This window comes from Amphiura filiformis, chromosome 8 (genome assembly GCF_039555335.1).
Source record: "Amphiura filiformis chromosome 8, Afil_fr2py, whole genome shotgun sequence".
NCBI classification, from domain to species: Eukaryota; Metazoa; Echinodermata; class Ophiuroidea; order Amphilepidida; family Amphiuridae; genus Amphiura; species Amphiura filiformis.
Genome location: NC_092635.1, coordinates 3,695,034 through 3,709,795, shown reverse-complemented (window position 1 = coordinate 3,709,795; position 14,762 = coordinate 3,695,034). Strand labels below are relative to the sequence as shown.

General features: G+C 36.3%; 1 protein-coding gene across 5 annotated transcripts in view; it reads right to left on the bottom strand.

The window, feature by feature from the left end:
* LOC140158512 (myotubularin-related protein 10-B-like) overlaps positions 1–14,762 on the bottom strand; it is a 92,469-nt gene that overhangs the window by 52,750 nt on the left and 24,957 nt on the right. For 4 of the 5 annotated variants that reach the window (XM_072181627.1, XM_072181629.1, XM_072181630.1 and 1 more), the window contains exon 3: positions 1,145–1,284. In XM_072181627.1, the coding sequence (XP_072037728.1) occupies positions 1,145–1,284 (140 nt within the window). Of the gene's footprint in view, positions 1–1,144; positions 1,285–8,797; positions 9,085–14,762 lie in introns of those variants that run through there. The other variant, XM_072181631.1, reaches the window with a different exon arrangement.

The following is a 14,762-nucleotide window of genomic DNA, read 5'->3' as shown; positions in this document are numbered from 1 at the left end:
CTATTTAAAATCATGTTTATCAATCACTCTGTGGGAGCAGTCAGGCAAAAAACTTCCGAAAGTTTCTCAAAGAAAAACTCTACAATTCTTGACAATTGAAATGTTTGACCCTTCAAACAGAAATTTTGATGGCCTTGTTCTTTATTCCATTGAAAATCTACCAAAATACAGAATTAGATAACTGACCTGAGAAAACACATCATATCAAAGGGTCAATTTGTATGTTATACTTTGATCAGCTCATAATCGGCGGGCCTTATAACATTGCGGATTAATATCAAAATATGTTATTTTGAGAATTTTCTTGAGACATCTTGCCAGAAGCATCACAAGTTATTAATTTAAGTTATATACTTTGTCTACTTTCTTTAACACACAACCAGACAGGTCAACTAATAGCAATCTTAACGTGGGTCTACTTTTCGGCATAGGGGTAAAAGCGTAACATTTCTCGCCTATTATGAGCTGATCAAATTATAGATGTATTTATAACAAAACTATAATTTGGGCCACTTAAAAAGAGGTCATACTGGCATTATTAGAAGAAACAACCTCAAATTGAATCTTGGTCTTTTCCTTCCTCAAGTGTGTGACAGTGTACATGTGATTCACCTGCACATCAGTAACCCCAAGTTGAGAAAGACAAATACAGCTTTGCAACCTATATTTCATCGTCAGTTTGATATTGGTCTAGCTGTGCGTATTTCACTGCTCACAGTATCAAATTGTGTACAACGGCAGTATAATCAGCACACTTGCAGAGCATTGGGCTATTCCGTTTAAAATCCATACTACCCCTGTGGAAGATTCTGGAAATATCTTCCACAGGAGGAGTATGATTTTCAAATGGAATGAACACATTAGGCTCCATTTGAATTTCACACACCCACTGAGAAAGATTTAACCCAAATCTTCCACTGAGGGATGGTGAGTTTTAAATGCAGCTGCTAATGTGTTCATTCTATTTAAAATTCACTCCCCCTGTGGAAGATATTTCCAAAATCTTCCACAGGGGTAGGGTGGGTTTTAAATGGAATATCCCATTACAGCATAGCACTGGCAACGGTGATGTCAAATCAATATCAAGATGAAACAAATATCAGCAGGCAATGTTTCTTTGACTCCGCATGCCTTAAATACTAACCAAATTTGTTGGTGGTTTATTCGCCGAGACAAAACTGACTTTGAAGTTTGTACAGTACAGTGAGCCTGAGATGCCCTTGTTGAGTCCGCTGAATGCATCAAATCTTAGCACATTATGAGCCTGGCCGATTATGATCTCTCCTATAAAAACAACAAAATAGAAATAAAGCAGATTGGTTAGAGACAAGTTTGTAAACAACAACTACTTTTAAGTAATTACATGAATCGTGAAAAAAATATTAACATAAATATTGTGAAAATGTACAACAAATATGATGTTTACCTTTGATACTCATATACAATTTGCTTACAATTTGTTGTGATGACTAAAAATTTTATGCAACAGTAAAACAGTGTGCCCTCTAGATAATTTTTCACTTTCAAACATAAAAAACATCTCAAAAGTTGGGTCTTAGTAACAGGAAGCTTTCTTTCTAGAAGGAACTATGTCAAAAATGCCTAGAAAACTAAGAAAAGTTGCTTTTTACCCTGTAGTGTACCATCATTTGCACCATTTTTTGTGATTCCCTTTTTCCGATGAAGGCACCAGTTATGCTACTGACCAATCAAGGGTTGTAGGGGACTTGACATCAGATGCAAACTAATCTTTTTTTGAAAAGAAATTAAATTACTTGTTATTCAAGGTTAGAAACTGGAGTAATACTGCTACAAAAGAAATTGCTATTTTTAATTCAAAGTTGGATAAAGTAGTACATTCTAATTACTTTTGCTTCTATTGAACAGCTAGGTGCACACTGAATTAGTATGCATTGCTAGCTGTTCAATAGAAGCAAAAGTAATTAAAATGTACAACTTTATCCAACTTTGAATTAAAAAAAAATAGCATTTTTTTTGGTAGCAGTATTTCTCCAGTTTCCAACCTTGAATAACAAGTAATTTTTTTTGTGTGCATTTTTCGGGTACTTTAACCCGTGAATTTAGACTGGGGTAGGCCAAGAACGGGTGGGAACTCGGGTACCTGAACTCAGTCTCAGATTATAACAGACAATTTTAACCTCTCGGCCCCCTTAATTTGGTAATTTTTCAAATCCTGGATCCAACAAAGGCACAAACATATGATTCAAACTATCATGGTATGGATGCAGAGTAATAACAAGTTGTATTTTATTGTTTACTTTAGTGAAGTAAAAGGAAACTCCATCCATTAGATGTCGATGTCCGACAAGCTATTCAGGAAATGACAAACAAACATTAGTTGTAGCAATACCTCGTGGGAAAATTGACAACAATATGCCATTAAAACGTGGGTTAGATATTTATCACTGACATAGATTCTGAAACTATGGATGCACTTTATGATAGGTATGACTTATCAAATTAATTGAAATTATTTCCTCTGCAGCATGGGAACATTTTACTATTGAACAATTAAATCACTAACCTGGTATTGGGCTGCTCCATATAAAATCCATACTACCCCTGTGGAAGATATTTGCCACAGGAGGAACATGAATTTCAAATGGAATGAACACATTAGGTGGCTCCATTTGAATTTCATACCCCTCTGAGAAAGATTCAACCCAAATCTTCCACTGAGGGAGGGCGAGTTTCAAATGGCGCTGCTATATAAAATTGTAAAAATTCACACTCCTCCTGTAGAAGATATTTCGAAAATCTTCCACAGGGGTAATGTGGATTTTGAATGGAATAGCCCACTTTTAGAGAAAGTCCAATATACTGCCGTCAGATTCATTGGTACCTATGGCAATGTCTTTCTTCACTTTATGATTCACTTGGCTGACTAACCGTCAAAGAACTACCCGAAGAAACAGAATCTTTTGCTTTTACTATAAATGGTACTATTGTCATTGACCACACAAAATATATCCCCTTAAAACTTAAGGACCAGAAGAGGGCATGAAGACCAATTCCAAATTTTTAAGACCAAGGTGGACCTTTAGAAAGTTATTTTCCCCCATGACATCCGGAGACTGTGACAACTTTGTATCTCTCCATCACATTTCAAGAAACAAACTCAGCTTTCAAGCCTGCTTTAGCTGCATGAAATGCCTCCAAATTTAGTCTCCAAAAATAGTCAACTTCTCAAAATCACACCTCAAGTTAAAATGGCCTTGTGGACTATTTGGAGGCAGCAAAACAGGCATCTTGTATGCAAAAAGGGGGGGGAATAAGGTCATATCTTCCATGAAGGGTGTATGGATCTCAACTGAAATAATTGTAAGGAGAAGGTTTCTGAAACTGTCAGGTGTAAATGTAAAGAATGTTCAAGTACATAAAATCTTGTGACAATGGTTCCGGAAATTGCTGTGCTCACAGATATCTGTCCTGTGGAAATGTTTGAAATATATATATACCTTTGAGTAAAGAAATGTATCAATTTCTTGACATATTCATGCCATAAAAAAATAAGGGTTCTTTCCAAGATCAACCTGACAAACTCCAGCAAATAAGAGGACAAGCATAGATAAAGCCTTGTTAACATTGTACAAATGCATTGCTCAAGACAAAAAGCATAATTATGTACTACTATACTGACCCTAACATAGCTATTTATTCCACTTATCTACACAACCAGGGAAATGAAGGGAAATTCAATTACATGGCATCCAATTGCCAACATACTTCTCCTTACCTAATAACATTATTGATGCTAATCTCAAAACTTACTTTCTTATTTCCCGTTTCACTTATGGGTCATTCACATTTATACCTCATTATTACATTTGTGAATGGGATCTGTATACAAAGAAACAATATGCTGTTGTTATATGATGATTGATAGGGTGATGTTGTTTCCCCTCCCCCAACCCACCCCCAAAATGGTTCCAAAAGTATACCGAAAATTAATTTTACTCTCACACACTGATTTAACTAAGAGTGGAATAACCATAATAATATCTTTGCTGCAAATAGTTGGTTTGCTGCAAATTGGCTATTTACAATCTGTGATTTGTCCAGGCAAATTTCTGATCATTCCATCTGCTACCAATTACATTCCAGACTTTTCTAGCAGATGATTCCCAGCAAATAGCCTCACCAGGGATTGAACCTGGGACCATATGAGCAAAGGAACAAGTTCTCTAACTGATGAATCACACACTATAACATCTTCTCCTTTAATCATTCAGTCGGAGGTTCAGACATACAAACACACATCAAGGTTTTGCAAATCTTTTGTGCCCTCTGAGGTCTCACTCTGTTAACTCGTTCCAGTTTAAACCAAAATATCCTTCAAGTGCAGCACTTCAAGTTTAGGATTGTACAAATGCAATCAAAGGCTTGATTAATCTTGGAATCATGACCTTGACTAGCCACAGTTTGCGGCCCTTACAAACTTTGCAAGTGATTTAGCACAAGTCCAGCCTGGCTGGCATGGAGCACCCAGCTTCTATGAATAAGCCCGCAAGTAGTAGGCCTAAAGTGCAATACACATACGAGGGCCGGTCAAAAAGTTCGTAGAACTCGGTATGTTACTTTGTCGCACGGTAATGAATTTGGTCTCATTTGAAAGCTTGTTCCTTCAAAACATTACTGCAAAGATATTATATTTTTGCATCATTGTATATGGGCAGGACACTCTTCAGAGGAAGCCTATCTCCATGAATTCACAGGTGCTACCAGAAGTGAATACAGGGTCATCATGGAAATTTCTCCCGACGGTGGTGAAAACTCAAATAAACTTTAACAATGTAGAGTTGTTGTAAATGGTAATGAAGTCCTTGGTATTCAACAGCAATGAAATGGTTTTTAGAGTTCAAGAATGGCATGAGCGTCCTTGAAGATCATCCAAGGTCCAAAAGACTTGTTGACGTCACCACTAATGATATACGCGCTGGTTCAGTGGCATTGATAATGAATAAAGAGCCAAATAAGAAAGATGAGATAGCCACAAAATATGACAACTCTGATGAATGTGTTTTCAATATTAATCCATTAACATTTGGGTATTCCAGGGTGTCTTCTAGATGGGGTCTCGGAATCTTCATGTACAAAATTGATACCAGTTGACATATTCAGGTCCACACCTTCTATACACTTAAAATGAGGACCAAGGCAAGTTTGATCTATATGTGGCTAAAGGTGATAGGGCATACATTAATCACTGGAATTATGAGTGAATTTGGTGGAAGCACCTGGATCTCACACCCCTAAGAAGATCATCACTCGGTCACCGTAGTGCAAGGTCTTCATCGCTGTTTCTGAGATCCAGGGATAGTCTTGATGACAGATCATTTGCCAAATGAAAGTACGATCATAGGCATATATCATACAATTTTGATAGCAAAATTGAGGCAAGCCATCATGTGAAGAAGGTTGATGGTAGGAATGTGGCTGTTATCGGATTGTGCCCTGTACGCTATTCTTAGTTTGTCAAGCTGCCATTCACGACAGAGGGGTCAGTTAATCAAAGTAACCATATTGTGGTTCAGGCATGGCCTCCAGTTAGTGAAACCTATTTTTGAATTTTAAGTCCTACCTTCATAATATCAGGTTTGCTGGTGATCAATGCTGGTGAGCCTTCACGAAGAGTGGCTCAAGGAGCTATCGGAAGACTTCCATTTTGTTGACATAGAAGGTTTCAAGAACAATTGTGACGGGTACATTCAGGTATGTAGTGACCATGCTCAAGAGAGAGATAGAAAGAATTTGGTTAGTACTCTTTCAAGTACCTTGTTCTACGAACTTATTGACCGCCCCTCGTATGTGACATGATCAAGGGGAATGAGTCACATGTCGACCCTGGTCGAAAATGAGTTTTTCACATGTTTCTAAAGAGGACATTTAGAGCTTTCAGAAACTGAAAACCCCATGTTGATATAACTTTTCTTTGCGAAGTTAAGTCAATTTATCAATCCCTGAAAACAATATAAAACAAAAGAATTTTAACACTTTCTTTGTCAATATCTCAAAATCAATATTAGCGACATCCGACTCATTTCCCTTGATCGTGTCACATATTTCCAGCGATCCTTCAGAATCAGAGGTAACCCAAATGAGAGTGGGATCCATTCCAGTCATCCATGGAGTGGGGGATTCAGCTGCTAAAAACACCTTGTGGATCTTGAGGAATAAGAAGATTTAATTTCTAATCCCTGGATGCTCTTCTCTTTCTGAACATGAACGGGACATTTTGATGGTATCCTGACCCTTTCTATACAACTTGAAAGAGTTTAGTTACAAATTAGTGACCTGATCACTTTACCTTGGTTTAACCTAAGGATTAAAAAATATCAGTTGAAGATGAGAAATGCTTGGGATTACAATGGCACCTGTGTTTGCTGTCAACCTCATTTTATTCATCATAATTAAAATAAATATCATAAATCCCTATTTGTTTTGTATTTCTTTATATAAATGGACATTACTAGGTCATACAAATCAAACTGTTGTAATCCTGTCCTTCCACTTGTACCGGGGATTAAATTAAAAGGGGGCTGTGGTAATTTTCCCTCTTACTTTGTATAATAGCCGCATTCAAAGCCATTTGGCTAGCAGTCAATTTAGCTCTATCGATAAGGTGTTCGTCTATGGTGTGAGAGGTTGCGGTTCAAACCCTTGTAGCACTTTAGTATGCTCTTGAGGAAAAATTGATGAGCTTTAAATTCCCCTGGACAAGGAACTTACTGCTAACTGTCTTGTTGTAACCCATACAAAACTTGGGGAGCTGATCCTGGCTTCTGTGGAATCAACATCTACATGTAGGTGTTGTGCCTGTGCATAGCGCACTATAAATCATTGACTCCCCAAAACCAACCCAAATAAGCATGGATCTTTTCTTATTGTTTACATGATACCCTGTTCACTGGAAACTGATGTTTCACTTAAAAGCATAGTAGAAATTTTGCAATGAAAGTTTTTACTATGACACATATGTCCATAGATGGGTATTATTGGATAGTCACAAACCAATGTGTTTCCCCACATCCACACACAACGTTAAAAATAAATAAATAAAGGAATTGTAAATTACTGTCAGGAAGTATTAGTACACATGGACGTTGTTGACATAAAACGCACATTATTGAGTCATCTGCCCGAGGACTGCGAGACAGTAAATTGATATTGGGAAGGTTTCCATGGAAACATTTGTTTTTTCTACAATTTGGAAGATAATGTGGAAAATAATGTGCACCACATGTGCTAGTAATATCTCACCCCATTTACACGAGACACTAATCAACTATCTAAATATCATGAGTTGTAATTCATTTCCTGAAATAAGGAAACAATACCACATGATATCAACAGATTTTGTTTCAATATATTGTTGTTTAATAACTTATTCCTAAACAAGACTTGACAGTTACAGAAACAGATATGACAGCAGTGAGACAATCATGGATGGTCCAATTGTTCACATTATATGTATTCTGATTTGATGGCTCCAAGTGTGTGCAAAAACTGGATCCATAACATAATGATAAAATTAGATGCTTTACGCCCAATATTTATCGGTCGAACTATGAGTTTTAAAATATTGGACTCGACTATGTCTCGTCTAATATTTTAGAAATCATAGCTCGACTAATAAATAAATATGGGCTCAAGCGACTAGGTAGTTACTAGGTAGATTGAAAATAAAAAAGGTTTGTTTGAATGAATCACCACTTCACTTTTGGTAAGGCCAAATAAAAAAGAAAGTATGTCTCAGACACATTTGGTAAAAAAGCTAAGTGCTATGCGTTTTTTAAATTTTTTTAAGAATATGAGCTATGCGATATGCGATATTTTTATTTATTATTTTTTTACAGCTAAGGCACAATATTTATGTACTTTTTGATATTCAAATACAGAAAGTTTACAATCATGGCGAAATGTGTACAAAAAAGAACAACCAAACTGCAAAAAAGACAAAATTGGATCGCTATACGATACTGAAAAAATGAACATAGGGAAAAAAAATAAATAAATACGGCCAACGCGTAGCGCTAGGCGCTAAATTGGATTTCACATGGCAATGCGCGCGGGTGTATGAGACATACATTCTTTTTTTCTTGGCCTAATTGACGCAAATTTTAGGATGGTTTGAATCACAGGGGCTAAGAAAGGGAAAATTGCTCCAAAAACATGCAATATGAGATGTGCAAGTGTGCAGATTTTATATGAGCAAATGGAAAATAGAGACAAAATTGCATCAATCAACTTGTCACTCTCATCATTCGAAAGATTGACATGTAAATATCACCAAATTTGAAACTTTCTAGTGTCTTCTTTATAAAAAATACCGTCAAGAAAAATTGAGTAACAAAATGGAATTAAACTTTAATACAAAAAGTTGTTCATGGTTTGAAAAAGTCTTGTGTTTGTCCTCAGTTGCAGGTAAAACTGCACACAACCCTGCACCCCAGCATGGTACAAACATACCCCAAAATACACACCGTCAAATCAAACATTAAAGTAGGGACCCAGTCCTTTGAATGATAACTTGTGTACTTGTTTTATTTTACCTTCAACTGAGGGAAATATTATGCATTATTATTGATATGCTATCTTCTTACCTGTGTAATTTGTCTATGACCAACTGAACTTTTTTTTCCAAACATAATGATAACCTTCTTTCTTATCACTGTTTTTCATGAATTGCAGAATTTATCTACAAAAAGTGCAACAAAAAAGTTTGTCCATCATTACGGGAAATATCAAGCAACCAAATCAGCCTACTATTTCTTACCTGGATAAGTAGCCAGGTCATCTATGACCAAATTAAACTTTCTCTGTGGCATAAATGGCATGGTGATAACTCCTTATTCACTCCTAATGTATCCAAAGTAACAAAAGTTTCCAGTGTACAAAAACAAGCATAAATCCAGTCCTCCTAGTATTATCCAGTGGTTAAGTTCCTTAGGTTTGTTGTAATATCCAGCCTAGCTAGATAGCCGGCTTTGTGCCACGGCCTACACACCAGAACGATTTAGTCAGCCAAATACACAGGCCTCACACCGAACACACTATATCCCTGACTGCCTGCAAGTCTTACTTCAGGAACTTGAGCAAGCTTACCCTGACAATGTAACATCAGCTGGTTCATTCAGGTTAACAGATGGCGCTTTTGTACATAGTGGAACAGTGCAGATAATATCAGATTATCGTATTTAAGTGGCATTTCCTTGCCAGGTAAACAGGCAGTCAATTGCTTCCCAATGGTATTTCCTGTTGTATGAAGACCCTCTGTTATAAATGCATTGCTACATGTATAGAGGTTCTAAATTCTACATTGGCAGTTTTTCCCTTTCAATCTCTTGTTCTTTCTTTTTCTAATTATTTGCCCCTGACCCCCACCTCTTCCCAAATTTACAGACCTGTTTCATAAACCACTGAACCAATAACAGAACTGCAATTTTCTAAACCACTTTTCAGTATTTTCAAGTAATTTATTTTTTAAAGAGTTTTCTTATAGCATCCATCAGTATTTTCTCAGTGTTCTTTATGGCAGTACAAACTACTGAAAGTTTGGAAAATCAATTGGAAAATTTAGAAAAATTTGAGAGAAATGGCTTGTGCCCCATCAGGCCCAGTGCTCACCCAATCATGGCCGATGCCCTTCAATCATTTGATGCATACTTTATATTGTAAATCCACATTATTCTTGAATTTTAAAAAAGAAGAAAAATTTCAACCTTTTTTTTAGAATTTCCAATTTCCTACTTGTTTTATGTCACCATCTTCTACAGAAGATTCTCAACCTATTAGTGCTACCCACAGCTGTTACTGTCATGTTTAAATTGGAAGCATTTAATGCAAATGAGATTATGACAATACAGCTAGAAGGAAGGGTTTCAACTTCAAAAGACAAATTTATAATCTCAATCACGATATGCTGAACCGTTGTGTACTTTGCGTTACATAATATTGTGAAACAGGAATCTTTACCAGATTAGCAAGTTCATAAGATGGAAGTGCAATTGAAGCCAAGGTCTTTCTGGAAATTTATGCTTCAATAACTTTACTGCTTGCAAGTTCTTTCGAACAAAATGACAACTTTCTAGTGACAATACCTGGCTGAAAATGGACTTTTTCAATGACTACAATGCACAGGGGTGTGACTGTGAGTGACCTCTATTGAAAAAAAGAGGAACTTTGTTCAAAAAAAGAGGAAAAGCACTGAAATATGCTTAAAATGAAAAATGAAAGAAAAAGATAAAATTTTGCCTCAAAGAAATTTTCAAAAAAGAGGAATTCAGCTTAAAAGAGGAGATTTCAAACCCCTGAATGCATATTTGTTCCCCATGACATATAAATCAACATAATCATTGAAATCTTGACATCACAAATTTGCATCTGAAAGTTACTAATGGTAGAGAGATGTAGCAAATGCCTCCTTTCAAACATGAGGAGCGATTACTGAATAGGGTGCCCAACTCTACTAGTCTCATTACAAGACTGCCCTACCCCAACCATAAACCCTATCCCTAAACTCCATAAAAATGTTCATGAGATCATTGAACTCATATGCAGCAACTAATACATGCCCTGTGCAGTAAACCTGATTTTCAAGTCTTGAAAAATATTAAGACAAATAGAGTTGAACCAAATGCAGCAGACAGGCAGGCACACTGGTCATATGCCCTCAGATTTTCCTTCCCCTTCACACCCAGTGGGTAACAGACGATGCAAACAATTCCCCCCTCCTGAACGGCTAGAAATCTGAGGCTTAATCAGCTGAATACATCAAATACCTTGTTGCTCTATGGTCTATGAATGAGCCATTATACTCTAGCATACCTCTAGCATAATGATCATGTCATCACAGCATGACAGGAGGAAAGATGGATTCTATGGTCAGATGAGCACGCAGACAAAACAGAAATTGTCAGTCCTTGCCTGGGGTTAGTTTGAAGTCATCATACTTTTATGATGTGTATAACTTTGAACGTATGCCAGATTTGTGAGGTCAATATCAAAGAATTAAAAGTAAGGGAGTCGAACCTGCAGAGTGCCCATCTCACTTTTGTTAGCTATTACATGTAGGCCAGACTCTGCCGTGAAATGGTGATGTAGAGGATCGCCACACCTCCTCCACAATGAGCCCGCTACCTTCCCAGCATTTAAGAATGCCAGTACCCATTTATACACCTGGGTGGAGAGGAGTAATCGAGATAGAGTGCCTTACTCAAGGGGATCACCAGAACTCGAACCCGCAACTTCATAAAACATGTACATAGCCCAATACAAGGCATTAAGATTAAACTGTCACATTCAGGAATGATTTCCAAAAACCCTTAAAAAGATGTTTAGCACTTCAGAAAATATGTACATGATGAGTAGTCACCATAGCTTACAGTAGCCAAAGACTCAACATAGGTTTACAACTTACGTAAGCTATCGACAATCTCAAGCCCACCCTCAATATCCTCATCCCAACTCATCTTGTTTTAAATCATCATCCATAAAGTTGACATAATTGTAATTCTCCTTTGGTTCCACAGAAGTTCAGTAGCTTGAGGCTCAATGATGTCTGACTTGTAGCTGCCGATAGAATGGACCGACACCAGCACTTCCTCTGGGTTATTCTTTTGTGTATCCTTTGTTGAAAACAGTGACCTTTGTCAACAGAGCACTTCCTAGCTTTGGGTTATGAATATATTTGGTCCGATACAGAAAATGCATAGTAACTGACCAGCCACCGTAGTAATAACAAAAAACAATATCTGCAGATCAAATAAAATGGCTTGTAATCCGCATATGTGACTATCCACATCGAAACGCTCGTAAAGTCGGCCCTGGTCAATTTTGTTTTCTTCCGTGTTTAGAAAATATATATCATAAGCTTTACAATGATATATCATTTGACTTCAAACTATATCCAGAAGCGGAGTTATGGCTTGTTCAACTTTGCTCCTTCAGTAAAAGGGTACATTATTTTGGTGCTACAATATTTCTCTTTTTCTACATTGCTGGTATTAAATATTAAATTGTGATAATTGGCGAGTAACTTCAAATCATCCCCAAGTCAACGAGGTTCAGGAATGTCCTCTCATTGTTAATTGTTGGTTAACCCACCACTTGAACAGGGTTTAGCCATAGCAAACAAAGACTAAAGCTATTTACTGTAAGTATAAGCTTATTACCCTCTTCAACAATAGGATTAAAGATTGATGTGCGGACTGGACTGAAATGAGAAACTTGTAAGACAATTATTGGGTACATTATGAATACAAGCTTGATGCACATTTTGGACTGTAACTCGAAATACAATTTGCCGACTTTACGAGCGGTTTGAGATGGATGGTCACATATATGACATGTGTTTGAAAGGAAAAATATGACCTGTCCTGCTTCCCTTCAATCATGCCCTTCCCCAGGGCAGAGCGGGGGGAGGGGGGATTCCTCACATTTATGTTTTCCCCAGAAAGCCAAGAAAGACCCTTGATTTTGACCATTTCATAGCTGCGAAAGAACCACCTTTTACAAGTACGTCATCAGCTCCCAAAGACCAACCATCTCACAAAAATGTGATGATGTGCCCCCTCTCCTGAGGCCCTGCCCTTTTCCCACTCCCCTTCAATCAATGCTAGGGGACTTCTACATGTATAGGAACTGTTATTTTACAGCGCATCTATTGCCATGATTTGATCCTCATTGGAGAGCACTTTATACTAGCACTAAATACTAAATAGAACAACTTTGTATTTCAAGGTTAGTCAAATTCATACATCATATTTCATTTAATTGAAAAGAGGGTTTTTAAAAAATTTTGTTCACTATTTTATTTCAGACCAAAAGGTTTTAAATTGTCCACTCAAACAGGCACACCTACCAACTGGTAAACAACATACTGCCATCAATCATGCAATAGCTTCATATTCCATAGCCACAACAGCATTCACAGAGCGAGGGCTCTGTGTACATTATTTCTCAACCACTGCAGACAGTGCCAACCCAAATTCTGATTCACAAGTATACTTCCCAATTCTGGAAACACTAATTTTTTAATATTTAATTTAAAATTCATAATTATGTGGATCCAACAGTAATGAAGCTCTTTTCAGGAGTGCAACATTTCAGGCACTTTGTATCAGATCAAAGGACATGAAAATCAATGTTGATTGTTAAATTTGATTCTTAACAACTTTGATTCACATACATGTAGCTATAAGATCTTAGAATCTTTGCAAGAATTACATTCTTGTTAAAATTCTTACCTTGAAATTGAAGCATTTATAATACAAAATTCTTCATAAGTATGTTATGGAATTGATACCAAGAACCAGATATTTTTTTTTTTTTTTATCCATTATTCCATTTGAGAGATAAATGAATAACTGTGTGTGCATTTTCCAGCATAAGAATTTTTTATGTGCGGTGAACCATACTCCAAAAATGTAAACTTTTCTATTCCTGGCAATTATGTTTTACAAGTGGAGTGAATAAAAACAAAAATAGATTTCTATGACACCTGGAATCTCTTGGGCAGCTCTTGTAATCATATTAATTACTTGAATTTTATGATAAACTTTGGTCCCAATCAAATACCTTGATAAGATTGTCAGAATGTACACCCTATTATATAGGCCTATATTCTATGTATACAAAGCTACAAATGCGAGGTCAGAGTAAGACTGATTTGTTAAATCTACATGGTACAATAAGCAATTGAATTCCATATCAACAAAACGGTACATGTGACTAAAATCATAAAGCAATTTACAAGCATGAGTGAGGCTTTTCTTTACCAGGTTATAACAACACCTACATGTACAATGTAGCATATTTCACTCCTATAAATAAGACCTGCGTTATTACCTACACCATACATATATGTGATAAAATTCCAATCAAAATGTCATAATTGTAAGTACAAATGAACATTTTGTAAACAATTAAGAGGTACATGTTGTAAACTATTTGTCTGGAATATGCATTGAGGAAATGGCCTCTTCATTTTTTCAAAATACAAGCAAAATAAATTTGTTCAACATAGTTTCCTAGTACCAAAATCATAATTACCTATTTTTTTTAAATAACATGGTCCTTTTTCAGATACTGAAACCACTCATCTTGGTTTCAATGCATATTGAAACCACCACAGATCCTGGTCTTTCCAGAATCTGTGAAACCACACAGGCACAGTGCCATTTCAGTCTGATGTATTGTTACCAATTCTTTATGTAGTCGTCCCTATATTTTAAAATTAATAACGATTTATAAGATCAATTCACGACATACATAGTAAATGAAACCAACCAACTATAACCATGACTCACAATTTCTATCTATATCAATTGTAATATTGCAATATGTTTTATAAATGCCAAGGTCTAGCTAATACTACTCTGCACAAACACTGGTCCATATATTTAAATTGCTTCCATACATGTATGAAATGTTGTATCAATTCAATGTCATAAAATGATATTGTTCAGGAGGCAATATTAAAGCCATATTGTAACATTTTCTCATGAGCCCTCAATTTTTCTAGAAATCTAGATTTGTACACTTTTGTAATGTATTTTGATGAACTAACCCTACAAAAATCTAAGCCTAATAAACCGACGTATTCCGTCGGTTTTAATTATTGTAACTGAAATATATATTAGTTACCCATAGACAGAGAAAGGAAAACAAAAAGGAAAATCACATTTGCCGCACAAATATAGTATATATTTTGGATCCGTATCGGATGAAATCTGAATGTG